Below are 16,153 nucleotides of genomic sequence, written 5' to 3'. Positions count from 1 at the left end.
GCAGCCTCCAAGAAGGCGAGAATGTAGCCTTCAGAAAACCAACCTGAGGTGCAGCATGCAGCCCGAATCCCCTGGAGCTAAGCTCAGGAAGGGAGGTATACAACAAGCACAGACTCTAATTAACGTGCTTTTGTTTGACAAACAGACAGAAAACAGGTCAAAACCACCATATTGCTGCTAAGTAAAATGAATGCTAACATTCAATATAAAGTGGATTAATTTGTCAAGTGTTAGTGACTCTATCAACAGGTATAGTAGAATGAAATTTGATAGTTTCTATTAAATGAATGTAAAGAAGGGGAGAAAGAAGAGTTTTAAAAATTAAGAAAATTGACCTGAAATAGTAGCAAATCTGAATTATAGGTAGTGTTGTCTATTTTCAAAACAGGATTTCTAATCTTAGTCCTACAGCAGAATCAGGCTCACAGCCACATGTCCCTGGGTCACTGCTGGTGGCCAAATGGAGGCAAAGAGAAGCCACATCTGGCATGCCACAGGTAGGCTTGGTGCTTTCACTGCAGTGTGGCTCACTAGCCCTGCTGCCAACATGGCTCACAGTGCCTCAGAGCACACACACAGCTTAGAACTCCATCACCCCACTCACACATGTGGAAAACACATTAAATGTTATTGAATCACACAACGGGAAAGTTATTTCCTTCTTAATTCTCTAACAAAATTAAAGAAAGTGCACCTTTTGGTGCTAATGTACCTCAAACATTTCCATAAGACAAGTTAGTGTTCTCTTTTCTTTCCTTTGGAGACAGGGTCTCATGTAGCTGAGGCTGGCCTTGAACTCCTGATCCTCTTGAGCTCTGGATTTACAGGTGAGTGTGTGCCACCATTCCTGAAATGATAATGGTCCTTTTAATAAAAAGCAAGAATTTGTCCGTCAAGAATTTCTTACTGGCAAGATGGGTGTAGCGCCTTAAACCCTCCCCACCCCCAGCACTGGGGAGACAGAGTCAAGCTGATCTCTGTGAGCTCATGGCCAGCCTGTTCTACGTACTGTCCAGGATAGCCAGGGTTACAGAGTAAACCCTATCTCAATTTCTTGCAGGCAACAATGTCTATCCAGGATTTAATTATTTTATTTCTATCGTATCGTATACTTCTGTTAAATTTCAGTTATAGCAACCAATACAAGTGTCTCAAAATGGCTCCAAATGTATTTGATATGAAGAAAAATACCCATTATGCACTGATAAAATAAAAATAACAAAATGGCATACAAGTTACTGATTTCTGAATTGATGCAATCCAAAGAAAATAATTTTACTAATAATGTCACATTCATACCAAAAAGAATAGCACCTCTTATTTCAAGCACTGAAAATCCATTTTCTTTTATAAAAGCTTTTTGCATTGTGTGAACCTGTTCCTGGGCCCTCTTGAGAATCGGAAGCCCCTCCTGGAGCTGAGTTAATGCGATCATTGTGCAGTTGGCACTGTTTCCTTGTGGTACATCGCATTTTTTTAATAGGAAGCAAATGAAAGACTGTCCTTCCTCATGGTAACAAAGCCAGCGCTGGCTTCAGTGTGCCGGCCAGGTGCTGAGATGAATAACCTCACCCCTGCCATTTTACTAAATCAATCAACAACTGATGTGCACTCTGTAACAACAGAGCAGGCTGTTGTTCTCCGCCAGGGCACTTGGAGGTCTGACCACTCACTGCATCAATAGCACCCTTTCCTCACACCCCGCATGCCAGGAGCATCCCTTCCCTTTTGGGGTGGAGGAATAGCATGACAAAAATCCCGTCATACCTAAGGAGTCATACCTAAGGAGTAGAGGTCTCAGCAGGACTACCTGAGAGGCTTCTAGTCAGTGGGAAAGTCTTCGCCACCACTCATGCCTTCTGTCACTACCCAAGCAGAACATGTTCCCATCACTGTGGCTTGGCTCGGGTGCTTTCCTCTGCTCTTTCCTAGAGGTCCCCTCAGATAACTTTCTTTAAAACGAAAACAATAAAAACAAATAAACATACAAAAACTGTCATCAGTCCACTGTCCCATCTCTCTTTCTATTTTTCCACCAAACTCGCTCACCTTCAAAAGGAAAAAGCATGTTTGCTGTTCATCAGCTGTGTCCCCTCCCCCTCCCTCACCCCCAGAGTAAGAAGCTTTGATGAGCTCATTGATATGCCTGGCACACACAGACACTCAATAAAAGGTGCAGAATGAATGAGCGAATGGTAAAAACCTGCCTGCCTAGCTGGTTGCCTGTGTCCCCTGGCGATGGAAGCAGAACAGAAAGTGATGTTGGCTCTTAAAAGGATTTTCTAGGATTTACATTTCCGGCCACTGCTAAGATGGCACGCTGTCTGGCAACTGTTCACAGGGACATGGGGTGAGGTCTACATGATGGTAACAAGGGCAGTCAACTATTCTGGGAGCCAACCAGCCCAGGCTGTACATAAACACCACAAATCCTGAGTACTCAAGTCAGGCATGAAATATGAAGCAGCATATGAATAATTCCTTGTTCGATTGTTTTCATTGTATGTTTTGCATTTGGGGAATAAAGTTACCAGCTCCATTCATGAAAGCTTAATATAATGCAGAAAAGCAAGCCTTCCTAGAGAAAGTAATTTCTAATAGTAACTGCTTATCAACTGGCCCAATTAAAACAGCAAATAAACCAATACTGACCATGTTTTAGTTCATCTGCCATCAAGGTTAGGATGAACTGTCAATGCCAGATTCACACAACACAGAACTAACTCTACAGCAAAGAATCATCAAAGAGCAGTTGGGGAGAGCTTATAAGTGGTAGGGTGATCTGCAAGAATGCTTTTCTTCCCAGAATCCCATGTGCTTAGAACCCAGTCCACTACGTGGTGCTGGGTCCATGTGCACAACACACACCAAGACACACACAACACACAATAAACACAAGCAGACACCTACACTGTCACACATACATACACACTCAAGCACACTCGTGACACACACGCATACACATAGCCTGTTTTTAACTGTGCCCAAGGTCCCTGTGGCCAGCAGTTCTGGCTGTTACTTTCCTTATAAGAAAGAATTCCAAATTCAGCCCTCCACTGAAACAGCTCACCTCTACCATCCAGGCAACCCAACATGCTTCTGAGTTCACACAACCAAAACCAAAATCTTATCAGTGAGGCTGTACCCATTTCACAAAGAATAACAAGACTTATTTTCCTTTGAACCTAAAGCCAGGTAATTACAAAACAAAACAAAAAACTATTTGATGATTAAAATTAAAAAAAAAATAAAAAACAAGAACCTACTACTCAGAAAAAGGAGATTATCCTTCACGATGCTAGTTACTCAACGTTTGTCTACAACACCCCAAAGAATACTGCCAGCATCTTTCCCATTCAACAGATGGAGTATAGGGCAGATGGGACAGGAGGCTCCAGTAACCCTATATGTCCTATCTCTGAGGGCTTGTGTGGAGGTCATTGCCTCTCAAGAGACATCAGCTTCTTCCAGCAGGCTATGTAGGAACCAACACTGAGCCTGTTGTTGGAGAAATGTGCTTCATAGGACCAAAGGCCAGCAGATAACATCTAACAGGAAGACAAGAAACTCATGAGATTATTTTACAGAAGAAAAGAAGCAATCAGTATGAAAGCAGGTCTGTAAACGGCAAACGCACTGTGAAAACCCTCGCCATCCCCAGTCACCCAGAACTCAGTGAAGTCCTAAAGTCCCCGGATGCTCCTGGGGACGAAAGCCACTGTCTAGATGCCACATTCAGTCCAGGAGGGGGTGGGCCATGGGAAATGACACACACAAGCAAGAGATAAGGCCTGCTAGGACTGGGGGAGTCAGAGACAGCTTTCCTGCAGCAAAATGAGCCCTAAGCAGAGTCCTCTAGATCAAGTGAGAATTTGTCAGCTTTGGGAGGTAAAAATCAGAGGAAGAAAAAAGAACATTCCAGATACAGCATGAGGCACAGCAGAGGCAGGACAGTCTGTCTTCATCTCTGATCCAGGGACTCAGGAAGTCACAGAGACAGCCACTAGATCCTGACTGAGTAGCCACAGTATAATTGGTTTTAAGTGGAAAGGTGAGGAAAAATAAACACAATAAAACATAGTCAATGAGGTACCTTTATTGGTCCAGACATGAGCAGAGCTGAAGCTGCAGGCAGAATGTTCCAGCACGTCCATCCCAGCAAGCATTTTCATTAAGAATCCGTTCTCCGGGCAGTCCCGATATTTACGACTCTCCATTCAACATGTCATCCTGTCACTATAACTCTGTGTGAGATATGACACCCAGGGCCAGACCAATTATCCACACGATCCAATATTCTGTCTCTGACATAGCACTAGGGGACACTGAATGGAGAACATGATGGACGTGGTCCACTATGTCTAGTCTGGCTCAAAATATTAGAAGATTAGTTGACAGAGGCCAAGGTGGTTAACCTTATTCAATGGAGATCTTAGGGAAATAACCATTAAATATAAGAGGATCTCACTAGTCTTTCTCTGAACGATAAGTTTTTAAGAGTTCTGTATGTTTGGGGGGAGACTTCAATAGCCATTCTCCATCCTACTGTTCAGAGAGGCCCTGTCTTTCCACCTAAGAAGTTCCAAGGATGACTACAAGACCCTAAATGATGACTGCTTCTCCTAGCTAGACAAGACCCACCAAATTTCAAAGAACCCTTCTGATTGGTCACTGGCTTGTTTGGGGAACTGGCCCTCTACAGCAGGTCCTTGCTGACCTAACTGAACCTCAAAGGCAAGTTGTGCCAACAAAATTTGCCTGTATCAGTGTCATCTTCTAACAAGACCCTCAGGTTTATGAGCTCTCAGAGAGCAGAGCGTCCAACACAAAATGCTTTACAGGGCAAACCTTTGAGGGCCACTGATGTTCATGTCTAGCACCATGCTCTGGGCTAGCTGGAAAGCCCAGCTTAACTCAGGAGCAGCCACCCTTTCTACACTGTCCATACATGGAGATTCTTCTTTGATTTGTGGCTTTAATCACAGATCCCAAAACCTTTCATGATTTATGTCTGCGACATTTACACTGACGGTCAATGGGAAACGTTTACTCAGGTTACCTGACTGGTGAGACCACTGCACCTAAGTGAGGCTTAACCCTCACTCGGGTGTGACACATCTCAGCTGTCTGCAGAGCCACTGCCTGGGCATATCTGGAGGAGGGGACTGGTCACTGACATGGTATTGCTAGATAGAGCACAATTATTTAAAGATGCAATGAATTTGCTAGTCAGACTTGAGACACATTCAAAAAGACGGAAAGGACCTAGAAGGAAGCTACCAGCCTCTGGGGTAGGGAGGTTTCTATCTTCCTCCTATTAAAAGTATTCCAAAACTGCTTGGTAAGGCAGTTCAACCCAACAGATTTGCTTCTCTTTGGCCAATCTGCTATTGGGTCACACTTCTCCCAGACAGGAATAAACTCTTCTATGGACAGGCTCATGAAGCTTGTGGTGGTTTGAATGAGGAAGACCCTCTTAGGCTCGTATATTTGGATACTTAGTCCCTGTTTGGTAGGACTGTTTGGGAAGGATTAGAAGGTGTGGCCTTGCTGGAAAAGGTGTATCAGTGGGGATAGGCTTGGAGGTTTCAAAAGCCAAAGCCATTCCCAGTTAGCTCTCTCTGTCTCAAGCTGATGGATAAAGAATGTGAGCTCTCTGTTATTGCTCAAGCACTATGCCTGCCTGCCTGCCTGAGGCCATGTTCTCCTCTATGATGGTCGTGGGCTCTAAGTCTCTGAAACAGCAAGCCTTTGATAAGTTGTTTAGTCTGCAAGTTGCCTTGGTCATGATGTCTTCTCACAGCAATAGAAGATTAACTAAGACAAAGCCCAATACTAGCCCAGCCTCCACCCCTGCTTTCTTCCATATTCCCCTCCCAACTCTTGACACTCAGACTACAACCTAGGCACTCCTCTCCAGCCTGGATGTTTTGTTTGAGACAGGATCACTTGTGTACCTCTTGCCGGCCTGGAATTTACTATGTAAGCCAAGCTGGCCTTGAACTCACAGCAACTTGTCAGCCTCTAACTCCTGGGTACTGGGTTTAAAAGGCGTGTGTCACCATGCAGAATCACATTCTGAGAGCCTGGCTTCTTTTACACTCAAGACACTCGGCCACGTTGGTGGGGAGAGCTCTCTATTGCTTAGAAAGCCAAAGTTTTGCCCTGTGACTACACCCCAGTCTGCAGCTATTCCCCCTTGGTGGATATCTGAGCAGGCTCAAGTCTAACTGTGCCACGGAGCTGCTATGAAGACACCCCCATGAGAAATGCTCTCCACCTGGGCACAAGAGTGGAATGTTAGGTCATTCAAATATTTGCGGGGAGGTTGCTTATGGTTTTGTCTTTTCCTAAAATTTTCAGAGTAAACACAAAGGGTAGCAATGTGTTCTGGAATCTTCCATTTACAAAGGGAAGCCCTTTTCACCCAGCTTCTCCTTGAATTGGTGTGCTTTCTCCTAGGCTATGACACTTGAAAGCAGTAATCAGTTCCCAACATGCCCAACGTCCAGCCACTGCCTCATTGGTGGCCTGAGCAGCTGGCCTCAACTCCTTGCTTAACTTCCCATGCCTTCCTAACTCACTCCCATTTGCTTCTGAGCTGTGCTGACCACTCAATCTCCGAGTCTCTCAACTGCCAACCACCCTGAACTGTTTCTAGTTCCCATCTTAGCTAACCCTCTGAAGTAAGTGGTGTCTACTTATTTACTCCAGTGCCCAAATCATTCTTCCCTAAGTGCTGCCTGGTGCCATCTGCTGTTCTAGACCATGGCAACCCAAGGTCAATTCAACTCATTCTGATGAGCAAGAGAGCCACCTGGCCATTCCATGTCAAATGTTGCCAAAGAGTGGCACAGAGTTTGGGAACAAGAAGAATGGGTATCTAGCCCTTTCTGTGTAGAGATCAAACAAGCTTCCCACAGACCCATCTCTGAGGTCACTGAGGTCCCTGACCAGTGGAAATCGCCATCAGTCTCATCCCCTTGTGTCACACCTAAGTCCTTTATTGGGAGGGCGAGAGCACATGGTACCCATCCCTTCTCTGGTTTGCAACTTTACTCACATCACCTTTCTTGAAAGTAATAACTCAGCTCCAGCCACACCCTGCTTCAAGCTCTCCAGGGGCTCTTCATGACTTCCTAAGTAAAAAGCAAACACTTTACTTTGTAAGGGGCCTGAGGGGTCATATGGAGTATGACTGTACCCGCTTCTCTGACCTCCATGTTTATCAAACCTGTGTGCCAGACTCAGGCATTCTGCTGGTCCTTGACTTTGAGGGGCCATCAGTGAACTATCTCTTGGGCTCTTCACACAAAAATCTCCACCCTTCACTCCAATTTCAACTCAAGAGCCCCTCACAAAGTTCCAGAAAGGTTTTCTCCGGCCACTTGACACAAACAGGCCCTCCAGCCCTCCAGGCACTGCACTGGCACTTTCTTTTCAGCTGCTTTTTACTTTGTTTTGATTGTTTCCCCTTTTTGAGAACCTTACTCTAAAGTCTAAACCAGACTAGACCTTAGGATGCTCCTGCCTCAGCCTCACACATGCTAGGACTACATACATACACCTGGCTGCGCTGGCATTCCACATTCATGACTGTCTGCCTTCCAGCATCTACCACAACCAGGAACTATGACACTGGTGTATATTAACCTGCTGAACACTGGTCTCTGTCACTGGGCTCATTCACTTCTGGGACTACCATGCCTATCGTAGTAACTGAGATGCAATGGAGCTTTAGTAAAGGTCTGACGAATGGATGATGGTTAGCAGTGGAACAAACTCCACACCCGGGATCCCTGGTACCATTCACTAGATTGCATGCATTATTTTGAACAACTTATTTCACCTTTCTTCACTCCTTGTCAGCCTTCCACAGTAACAGCAATGGGGAAAAAGTACTTACCTCTTACAGTACAGGTGTACAGTTTTATTTAGCAAAGTTTCTGCCCTAGAGGAGTATACCTTATTATTTTTTTTTTATTTACTGTGTGTTTATGAGGGCATGTATGGATACCATGGTACACACATGGAGGTCAGAGGACAACCTGTAGGAGATGTTCTGCCCTTCATCCAGGTGGAAGTCTTGGGCACTAAGCTGAGGTCAGTGGGCTTGGCAGCCAGCACCTTTATCCAAGCCATCTAACCAGCCCAGTAAGTAATTAAACTGCTAGAAACACGCAGAACGGGGCTCCACATCATTAACCTTAAAGAAATGGTGGCTTGGGGCTGGAGAGAAGACCTATCAGTTGAGAGCACATGCTACTCCTTCAGAGGAGTGGAGCTCAATTCCCAGCATCTCTGCTGGGAAACTCGCAGCTGTCTCTAACTCTAGCCAGAGGGAATCTGATGCCTCCATGGACATTCTACTTATATGCACATACCTATACACAAACACAGACATACAATAACAAATAAACAAATAAAAATAAACGGAGGTTTGGTACCACTGCTTGGGTAAGTGATTCTCCTTCCTCAGGCTCCCATGATACATATAAGTAAGCATTCAGAGCCTTCTCTTGCCCTCCCCTTAGACCAGAACATTACTGGTCAAAATGCAGATTCTTCTCTGGCAGCCTCCTGCCCTACTTCCCAGTGTTACCTCACCTCTCCCCTCCAAACACCCATTTCCAAGCCTCCCACATCACCATCAGCTCTAATCCAAAAGAGGCCATCTGGAAATGCTACCTTTACACACTTTCCAGAATGCCTCCTGCCTTCCTCAGCTTGACTCAACAAGAATGTCACTTTCCCTACAGCAGGCTGAATCACTGTGTTCGTGATGCCCTCCCTCTTGGCTCACTTTCTTGCCTGGGCTGAGACACACTGAGTCTGCACTGCCTTCAGGGTCTGCTACCCACTAGGGCGCATCTTGGGATCAAGGGTCTCTTCTGCTTCCCTCTCTAAACCTTCCACGGCCTAGCCTGGGCACACTGGTGACACATCTGTTACAAAGAAGATGACTGTCCAGATGAGGATGCAGCTGCATACCACCTTTTCTATGTACCCCATCAGGGTTAAGACCAACAGGAATTTGGAAGGAAAAAAAAACACTTTTGTAAGCTATGCCTGGTGGTACAGTCCCATAGCCACAGCCTCCAAAGGCTGAGGCAGGAAGATCACAAGTTTAAGGCCTACAGAACACATCTTGGAATTTCTACAACAACACACAGAGGCAAACTCAAAGCAAACAAGACAGTGGAGGTGTGACTCAGGTCAGAGCTCAGGCCTAGCATGCAGGGGGTCCTGGGTTCTATCCTTAGCACCAGGAGAAAAGCAACATTTATTGTGCTATTGTTGTTTGATATTTATTATTATAATTATTAAGGTTTTATTATTTTATTTGTATGAGTATTCTGCTGCATGTACATACGTGAACCATGTGCATGCCTGATGCCTGTGGAGTCCAAAGAGGGTGATGGGTCCCTAGGGGCTAGAATTCCAGATCGTTATGGACCGCCATGCAGATGCTGAGAATTGAACCCGGGTCCACTGCAAAAACAAGTACCTTTTTTTAAAATTATTTTTCTTTTTATTAATTACAGTTTATTCATTTTGTATCCTCCCTGTACTTCTCTCCCTCCTCCCCTCCCAATCCACTCTCCCTCTTCCCCACCTATGTCCCTCTCCCAGTCCACTAATAAGGGAGGTCCCCTTCTCTCTGATCCAAGTCTATCAGGTCTCATCAGAACCAGCTGCATTGTCTTCTTCTGTGGCCTGGTAAGGCTACTCCCCCCTCAGGGGAAGATGATCAAAGAGCAAGCCAATCAGTTCCTGTCAGAGACAGTCCCTGTCCCCATTACAATGGAACCCAAAACAGTGGTTCATATCACTGACTGCTCTTCCAGAGGTCACCAGTGCAATTCCCAGCACCCATGTGGCAGCTCACAACTGTGTGTAAAACCCTAGCTCCAGGGTGTGGCATCCACAAACAACTACTCTTAACTACTGAGCCATCCTTCCTGCCCTAAAAAGCTTTCTTTTAAATTAGATTTTGTTGCAAAAACTCTGTTTTAAAAAAACTTTGTTAAAGTTTCTCTGTGATATAACTTCATTTTCATGTTGTGATGAAGACTGCCACTGACCTCCCCCCCACCCCCCTTAAACACAGACAATCTCTAGGACTTCCTGACATCCATCTATTTGCCTCATAGGAACCCGAGTAGAATGAGAATGCATCAGGCTGTGAGGGGAGCCACTCTGGACTCCTGCCCTGCTCAGCCACAAAGAGAGAAGAGTGGATATCTTTATCCCTAGCAACCACAGGAGACCACACTTCAGTGAGTAACTTGTCCAAGGTTATTCAATCAAGCAGTGATCCTCAAACAATATTCTGTTCATTAAATCTACCAAGAAAGACACCCCAACAGGTAGGCCCAGCTCATCCCCAGACCACAGATCTCATTACTCCAATCTGAGTTTCATTTCACGGAGGGAGCAGCAAACCACTCGCCCTGGGCCAAGTCCGGCACTCCCTTGTATTGATAAAGCTCCAACAGCATACATCCAAGCCCACATACATGCACATATGCACATTTGTGGTTTATGGTGTGTGTATGATTAATGGTATGTGTAGCTTATGGTGTATATGTCTGTGTGTGATTTATGGATATGTTTATATAACACATTATATATGTGTGTGCACATAAATGGGTATATAAAGTTTATGTATGTGTTTTGTGTGGTTGGTGGTATGTGTAGTCTATTGTACCTATGTCTGTGTGCATATATGTGTATAGGTATGTTTGTGTGATTTATGGTGTTTGTGTGTATATATGGGTGTATAAAGTTTATGAGTATGTTTTGTGTGATTCATGGTATGTGTAGTTTATGGTATGTGTGTGTATGTGTATACATGTGTGAGGTTTATGGGTGTGTTTGTGCGGTTTTACTGGTGTATGTATGTTCATGTGGCTTGCAGATGTGCAGTTTACAGTACATGGTTTGGAGTGTATGTGTATTGTATGTCTGTGTGGTTTACAGTTCCTTCTAGGTAGAGGAGTATGCTTGCTTTTAGAATGTGTGTATGCATGTGTTTGTATCTGTATAGCTTATCGGGTATGTGGGTAGTGTAAGTGTCTGTGTGGTTTATAGTTGATTCCAAGGTGTGTGTGTGTTTGTGTGTGTGTAGTTCATAAATGTAGTGTGTAGTTCACACTACATTAGTCTAGGATGCAACTTCAGAGCTTATAGTTCTGTCACATACCTTCTAGCCTGAAAAGCCCAAAATTATTATTATCTGATCCTTCATGAAAATAAATATATATTGGTCAATTTCTAATTTAAAGAATGATCGACTATCTAAATTTTGCTCTGTGCTTCAAGTATTAGAATCCTCATCTAGCTGTTGAATTATTTCTCTTGACAGGGAGACTGGTAAAAACAGTTGTCAATGTTTGGATCAAATTCACATTGAACAAAGAAAAAACTCAATGGTTGCATGTATGGCTCAAGCTGGCACTCTGCCTGCCTGCAACAGCTACACAGAGTGGCCTCAGTCCTTGGAGAGAACACTGTCACAAGCACAGAACAAAGTGTGTAGGTGAAATGCAATGTGCCTTGCTCTGGAAGAAGTCTTTAATTCAAGGTTGAGCAGCCACCACACCCTCCAGCACCCAGATTCCAAGAGTCTATCTGTATTAGGCTGAGCTAATCCTATTTTCACCAAAGATCCAGACATCATTTACTGGCACCTTGCTTTTCTCATAAATAAAAGCCCTCTCCCAGGCTCCTTCACTGATACCTCTTGAAAACTAAACATCTGAAAGGAAACAGAGTCTCCTGAACACTGACGTATTTCACACAAGGGTCTTTTGAAGCTAAATGCATCTTACAACAATTTACAGCATATTCAGAATTAAATCCAGCCTTCCAACTCCTCCTGCAAATGTCTGATCATTTGTGACACTTTCATCTCATTTTTAAAAACCTTTTACCATGGAAATTTTCAAAAATGCAAAAATGAAAGGATAGTCCCCAGCTATTAGTGTCTACAAGTATCAGAATTCTGCCATTTTTCCAGTGGATCCCTCCTCCCAACGTTTTGTTTACTACTTGTTAGAGAATTTGAAAGCTGATTTCACATACCAAGTCATTTCACTCATGAATGCTTATTTCTGCTAGAGCTCTTCCTTTCAAGAAAAACATGATACCATTATCACTGCCAAAGAAATAACAATTCTTAATATTATCTAATAACCCAATCTCACTTCAGTGCCTTTCCTTTTCACACTGGTTCTGTTCAACCAAGGATCCAAATATGACCACATACTGTGTGATTGGTCTATTAGGTCTCTTTATATGTGCCATAGAGCGCTCTGGTTTCTCATTCATCCACCCCTGGTATACATTTAAATGGTAACTGGATGAACAGATCTTATCAACAGTAACACCTCTTCAGCCTTGATACCCTGTATGCAAACCTGGACGTTCACAAGCCTCTGAAACCCTTAGCAGACTCCTAAGTGCCCATCTCCTACCTGCAACGCCACCTGAAAACTGAATGGAGACTACCTCTCTCACTTACACTCTCAAGAGAATTCAGATTGATTCAACAAGCCAATCCTAGAAAATCCCATCTTTTCTATGCTGCTCTAGCCTGAAGGCTCTAAATCATTTAAAAGCAAGGCACCCCCTCATCATGCCTTTTTTGAGATTATCCAAACATAATCAAGAATCATCAAGCAAATTGGACAAGCTTTAGAATCCATTACTGTTATCAGTATATTAGTTTGCACCTAGACCATGCAGGACATGTGGTTATAAAAATGGATGACCATCCTACCATCAGCCCATAGGAATCTGACCTAAACCAAGAAGCAGTGAGTCATTTTCAGGGGTTCTCAACCTATGGTCACAGACCCTTTAGGGGGACAAATAACCTTTTCATAAGGTCACTTATCAAATAACCATCATATGAGATATTTATGATTCATAACACTGGCAAAATTACAGTTATGAAGTGGCAACAAAAATAATTTTATGGTTGGGATTTACCACAAAATGAGGAACTCTATTAAAGGGTTGCAGCAGTAGGAAGGTGGAAAACAAACTGCTCAGGGAGACAATAGATTACATAGCACCCAGACTGACAGCTATGCCCCTTTTACTGAGTGAAGAGCATCTGTAAGGTCAGTCTGCACGGTGAAACAGAAAGAACAGGGGTCAGAAGGGATAAATTTGTCTTCCTTACCATCAGTGCTATAGTAGAGGAGACATTTGGCTTCTCTGGTTCTCAGCCTTATCTGTAAGACAGGCTAATCCAACTTACTTTACAGGGCAGCAGCCAATATTTACTGAGTGTTTATTGTGCACAAGGATTCATGTCACCTTCTTTGATAGTTTAATCTTCACAAAATCCCTCATTATGCAGTCCTGGCCATCCTGGAATTCACACTGCACACCAGACTTGCCTCAAATCCATAAAGGATTTATGAGGTGGGATGCTATTATGCTCATTTTGCAGATGAAATGAGCTCTAAGTGATATGGCGACCTGTCCCAGATTGCACTGAAACTAGAGTGACCCAGGACTTCGCCTGAGGGCTGACTCTACAGTCAGGCCTCTTCACCACTGACTTGTATTTTCTCCTCAAGTGTCATAGTACATTAATAACATTGAGCCCCTCCTCCCCATCCACCCCAGGGAAGAGATAAAGTATGCTCACCACTGCAATGGTGTACCAACATTTTTCAGTCAACATCAACTCTTACCACTAGGGACTTGTGCATAGGGAAGGGAAGAGAAGAGGGTCGCACTCAGGGCTGGAAGTTCCAGTTGACTTTGGGAATTTGTGTTGGCTTCAGTGACCAGCAAGCTTCCCTGGGCTTGATATTTTTCTGCTATATCTCTGCTCCTATCTGGCCTGTGAGGGAGATCCAGGGAATAGTGGCTATTTCTAGTTCATCTTTGTTAATTCTCAGACCCAGCAAATGACTTGAGCAGGTAGATGTGTTGGATGGAAAAGGCAAAGCTTCATTCATTAACCACAAATTTGAACTTGCACTTCGAAGGTGTCATCTCTCTCAGCTACTATCCCTTAAAATTATTCCAGAGAAAAGGAGGAGGCTAGAAGGGTCAAGTGGAGGGAAAGGGTCAAAACGAGGGAAGCATTGGGTTCCGTGAAAAGATGGGGTTGTGCCCACAAGTACTGCAGTGCTCCCACCATCCAGCTACACAGAACGTTCATCCCAGATTGGGACTTGCTTTCCCTCTCACAGCTCCCAAAGCAGCTAGGGAAAGTGACAGTTAACAGACCGATGTCCTACCCACCTGAGGAAGCGGGATCGAGACTGGCTCCACCCTGAGGCTCCCGCCCCGTCTAAGGACACCCTACAGTCCTCCGAGAGGGACCCACGGAGGGGCGGGGTGCCCCAACTGTTACTTACAGTCTTCTAAGTCATCCTTCAAATCCACAAAGTACAAGGGGATCTCTGAAAAAAAAAAAAAAACAAAAACAAAAGACACACAAGGAGTTATGTCGGCTACGCGGTTAGCGGGTCCCGAGCTCGGGGGGATAAGTAGGGAGGGGAGAACACCCAGGGAAAGGGAGGGGAGCCACCCGAAGCCCCCGGAGCCTGGGCTCACTCACCCGCCATCTTGGGTTGGGGTGGAGGGCAGGGCTGGAGGCGGAGCGAGAGCAAAGGTTACGCCCATCCGTCCTGCTCTGCCCACCAGCTTGGCCCCACTCACCCGCCATCTTGGGATGGGTGGGAGGTGGAGCTAGAGGCGTGGTAACGCCAAGATTACGCCCCACCCAGCTCCTCCCACTCCTCAGCGAAGATAGGGCTGGGGCGGAGCTGGAGGGTGGGGCTATGATGAGGCTCCGCCCCCAGTGCACCGCCTACCCTCCAGTGAGCCTCGAGCCGGCCGCCCCGCCCTCTCGGCGAAGGTGGCTGCCGAAGTGGGCGGGGAGGTCAGGTGACCCAGCTGGCGTCCCAAGATGGCGGCGAAGGTGGTGCCTGGGAGGCCGAGGCGGTGTCCGGGCTGTTGAGGTGACTTCGCGGGACAAGTGACTGGTCAACCGGACAGAAAGGCTGCGGCGGACGCAAGGCCGCCCCGTGTGCACAGCCGGCGCTGGGCAGTGCAACAGCGGAGCCGGGGGATGCTGGTGCTGGGCCGGGCCTCTCTCTCAACTTAGGGCGGCGGTGGGCCCGCACCCCTGGTTCCCGGGCCATGGCGCTGAGGGAACTCAAAGTGTGCCTGCTTGGGGTGAGTGGCGGCGGGCCGGGTCCCGGGGATCGCGGAGGTCAGGTGGGCGGCCCCCGGCACTCCAGGGCCCCTTGCACCCCTTCCCGCCGTGCGCGGGACTCAGCCCCCCCGCAGACCCTTGGAGCGGCCAGACCACCAGGCTATCCCCCTCCCAAGGCCCCAAGGTATCGGAGTGACCCCCGGAGCCCCGGAGCGGTGCCTTCTTTCCATTCCACAATGAAGCAACCCGCAGGTAGTTGCCTTTCAACTTTGAGAGGGACACTTTTGAAGTTAGCGAAGTCTCTCAAAGTTTACCCCCCGGCATGTCTTTAGGTTTTATGAGCACCCTTGGCCTCCTTTCAAGCAGTATGGGATGGTTTTAAACTTTTGGTACGTCTTTGACACTTTTGCAAGAGTTGCTTTCCAAAGTTTGCTCTTCTCGTATGGAAGGGAGGAGTTCATACCAGGAAGCCTCCAGGACTTTGAAGGTTCAGCTTCCGGTTGTCTCAGGATATTTTGGCCTTCTGATGGTCTCCTTCCTGAGTTTCGGTTTTAATGACCGAAAAGAATTCCAATAACTGGATGTTTTTTGCCCCTCAACAGGGTGGGGCTAGGGTTCGTCTGGGATTACTCAGGCCCAGCGTGGGAGCACGTAACTTACTGGTATATGATAAAAGACCAGAGAGTTCATCACTTTTCACATAAAGCAGAAACCAGAGTCTTTCTTCGTTGGGAGAGAGCAGGAGCTCAGTCCTAGAAATTGAACCTAAAACTTTGTTCATGCTAGGCAAGCACTATATCACTGAGCTGTGTGTCTCCAGCTTGCTTGCTTCTATTTTGTAGCAGGATCTCAAGAAGTTGCCCAGGCTAACCTTTAAGTCTGTGTAGTCTCAGCAGGCCTTGAACTCGGAACCCTCCGGCCTCAACCTCCCAAATTTGTTGGTACAAATTTGCGGAACTCACT

General features: G+C 45.8%; 2 protein-coding genes across 2 annotated transcripts in view; one reads left to right on the top strand and one right to left on the bottom strand.

Annotated features, from left to right (window-relative positions):
- LOC110552835 (putative serine/threonine-protein phosphatase 4 regulatory subunit 1-like) overlaps positions 1-14,698 on the bottom strand; it is a 74,490-nt gene extending 59,792 nt beyond the window's left edge. Inside the window, 1 exon segment of the mRNA XM_060383239.1 lies at positions 14,692-14,698. Within this exon segment, the coding sequence (XP_060239222.1) occupies positions 14,692-14,698 (7 nt within the window).
- Positions 14,699-14,901: 203 nt separating this feature from the next.
- Positions 14,902-16,153, top strand: part of Rab22a (RAB22A, member RAS oncogene family) — a 50,188-nt gene continuing 48,936 nt past the window's right edge. The window contains exon 1 of the mRNA XM_021644414.2: positions 14,902-15,210. Coding sequence (XP_021500089.1) covers positions 15,175-15,210 — 36 coding nt within the window. The 5' untranslated portion in view covers positions 14,902-15,174. The remainder of the gene's footprint in view (positions 15,211-16,153) is intronic.

Source organism: Meriones unguiculatus, chromosome 4 (assembly GCF_030254825.1).
Source record: "Meriones unguiculatus strain TT.TT164.6M chromosome 4, Bangor_MerUng_6.1, whole genome shotgun sequence".
Classification (NCBI taxonomy): Eukaryota; Metazoa; Chordata; class Mammalia; order Rodentia; family Muridae; genus Meriones; species Meriones unguiculatus.
The sequence above is the reverse complement of the archived record's forward strand: the minus strand, read 5'-3'. Positions and strand labels throughout refer to the sequence as shown.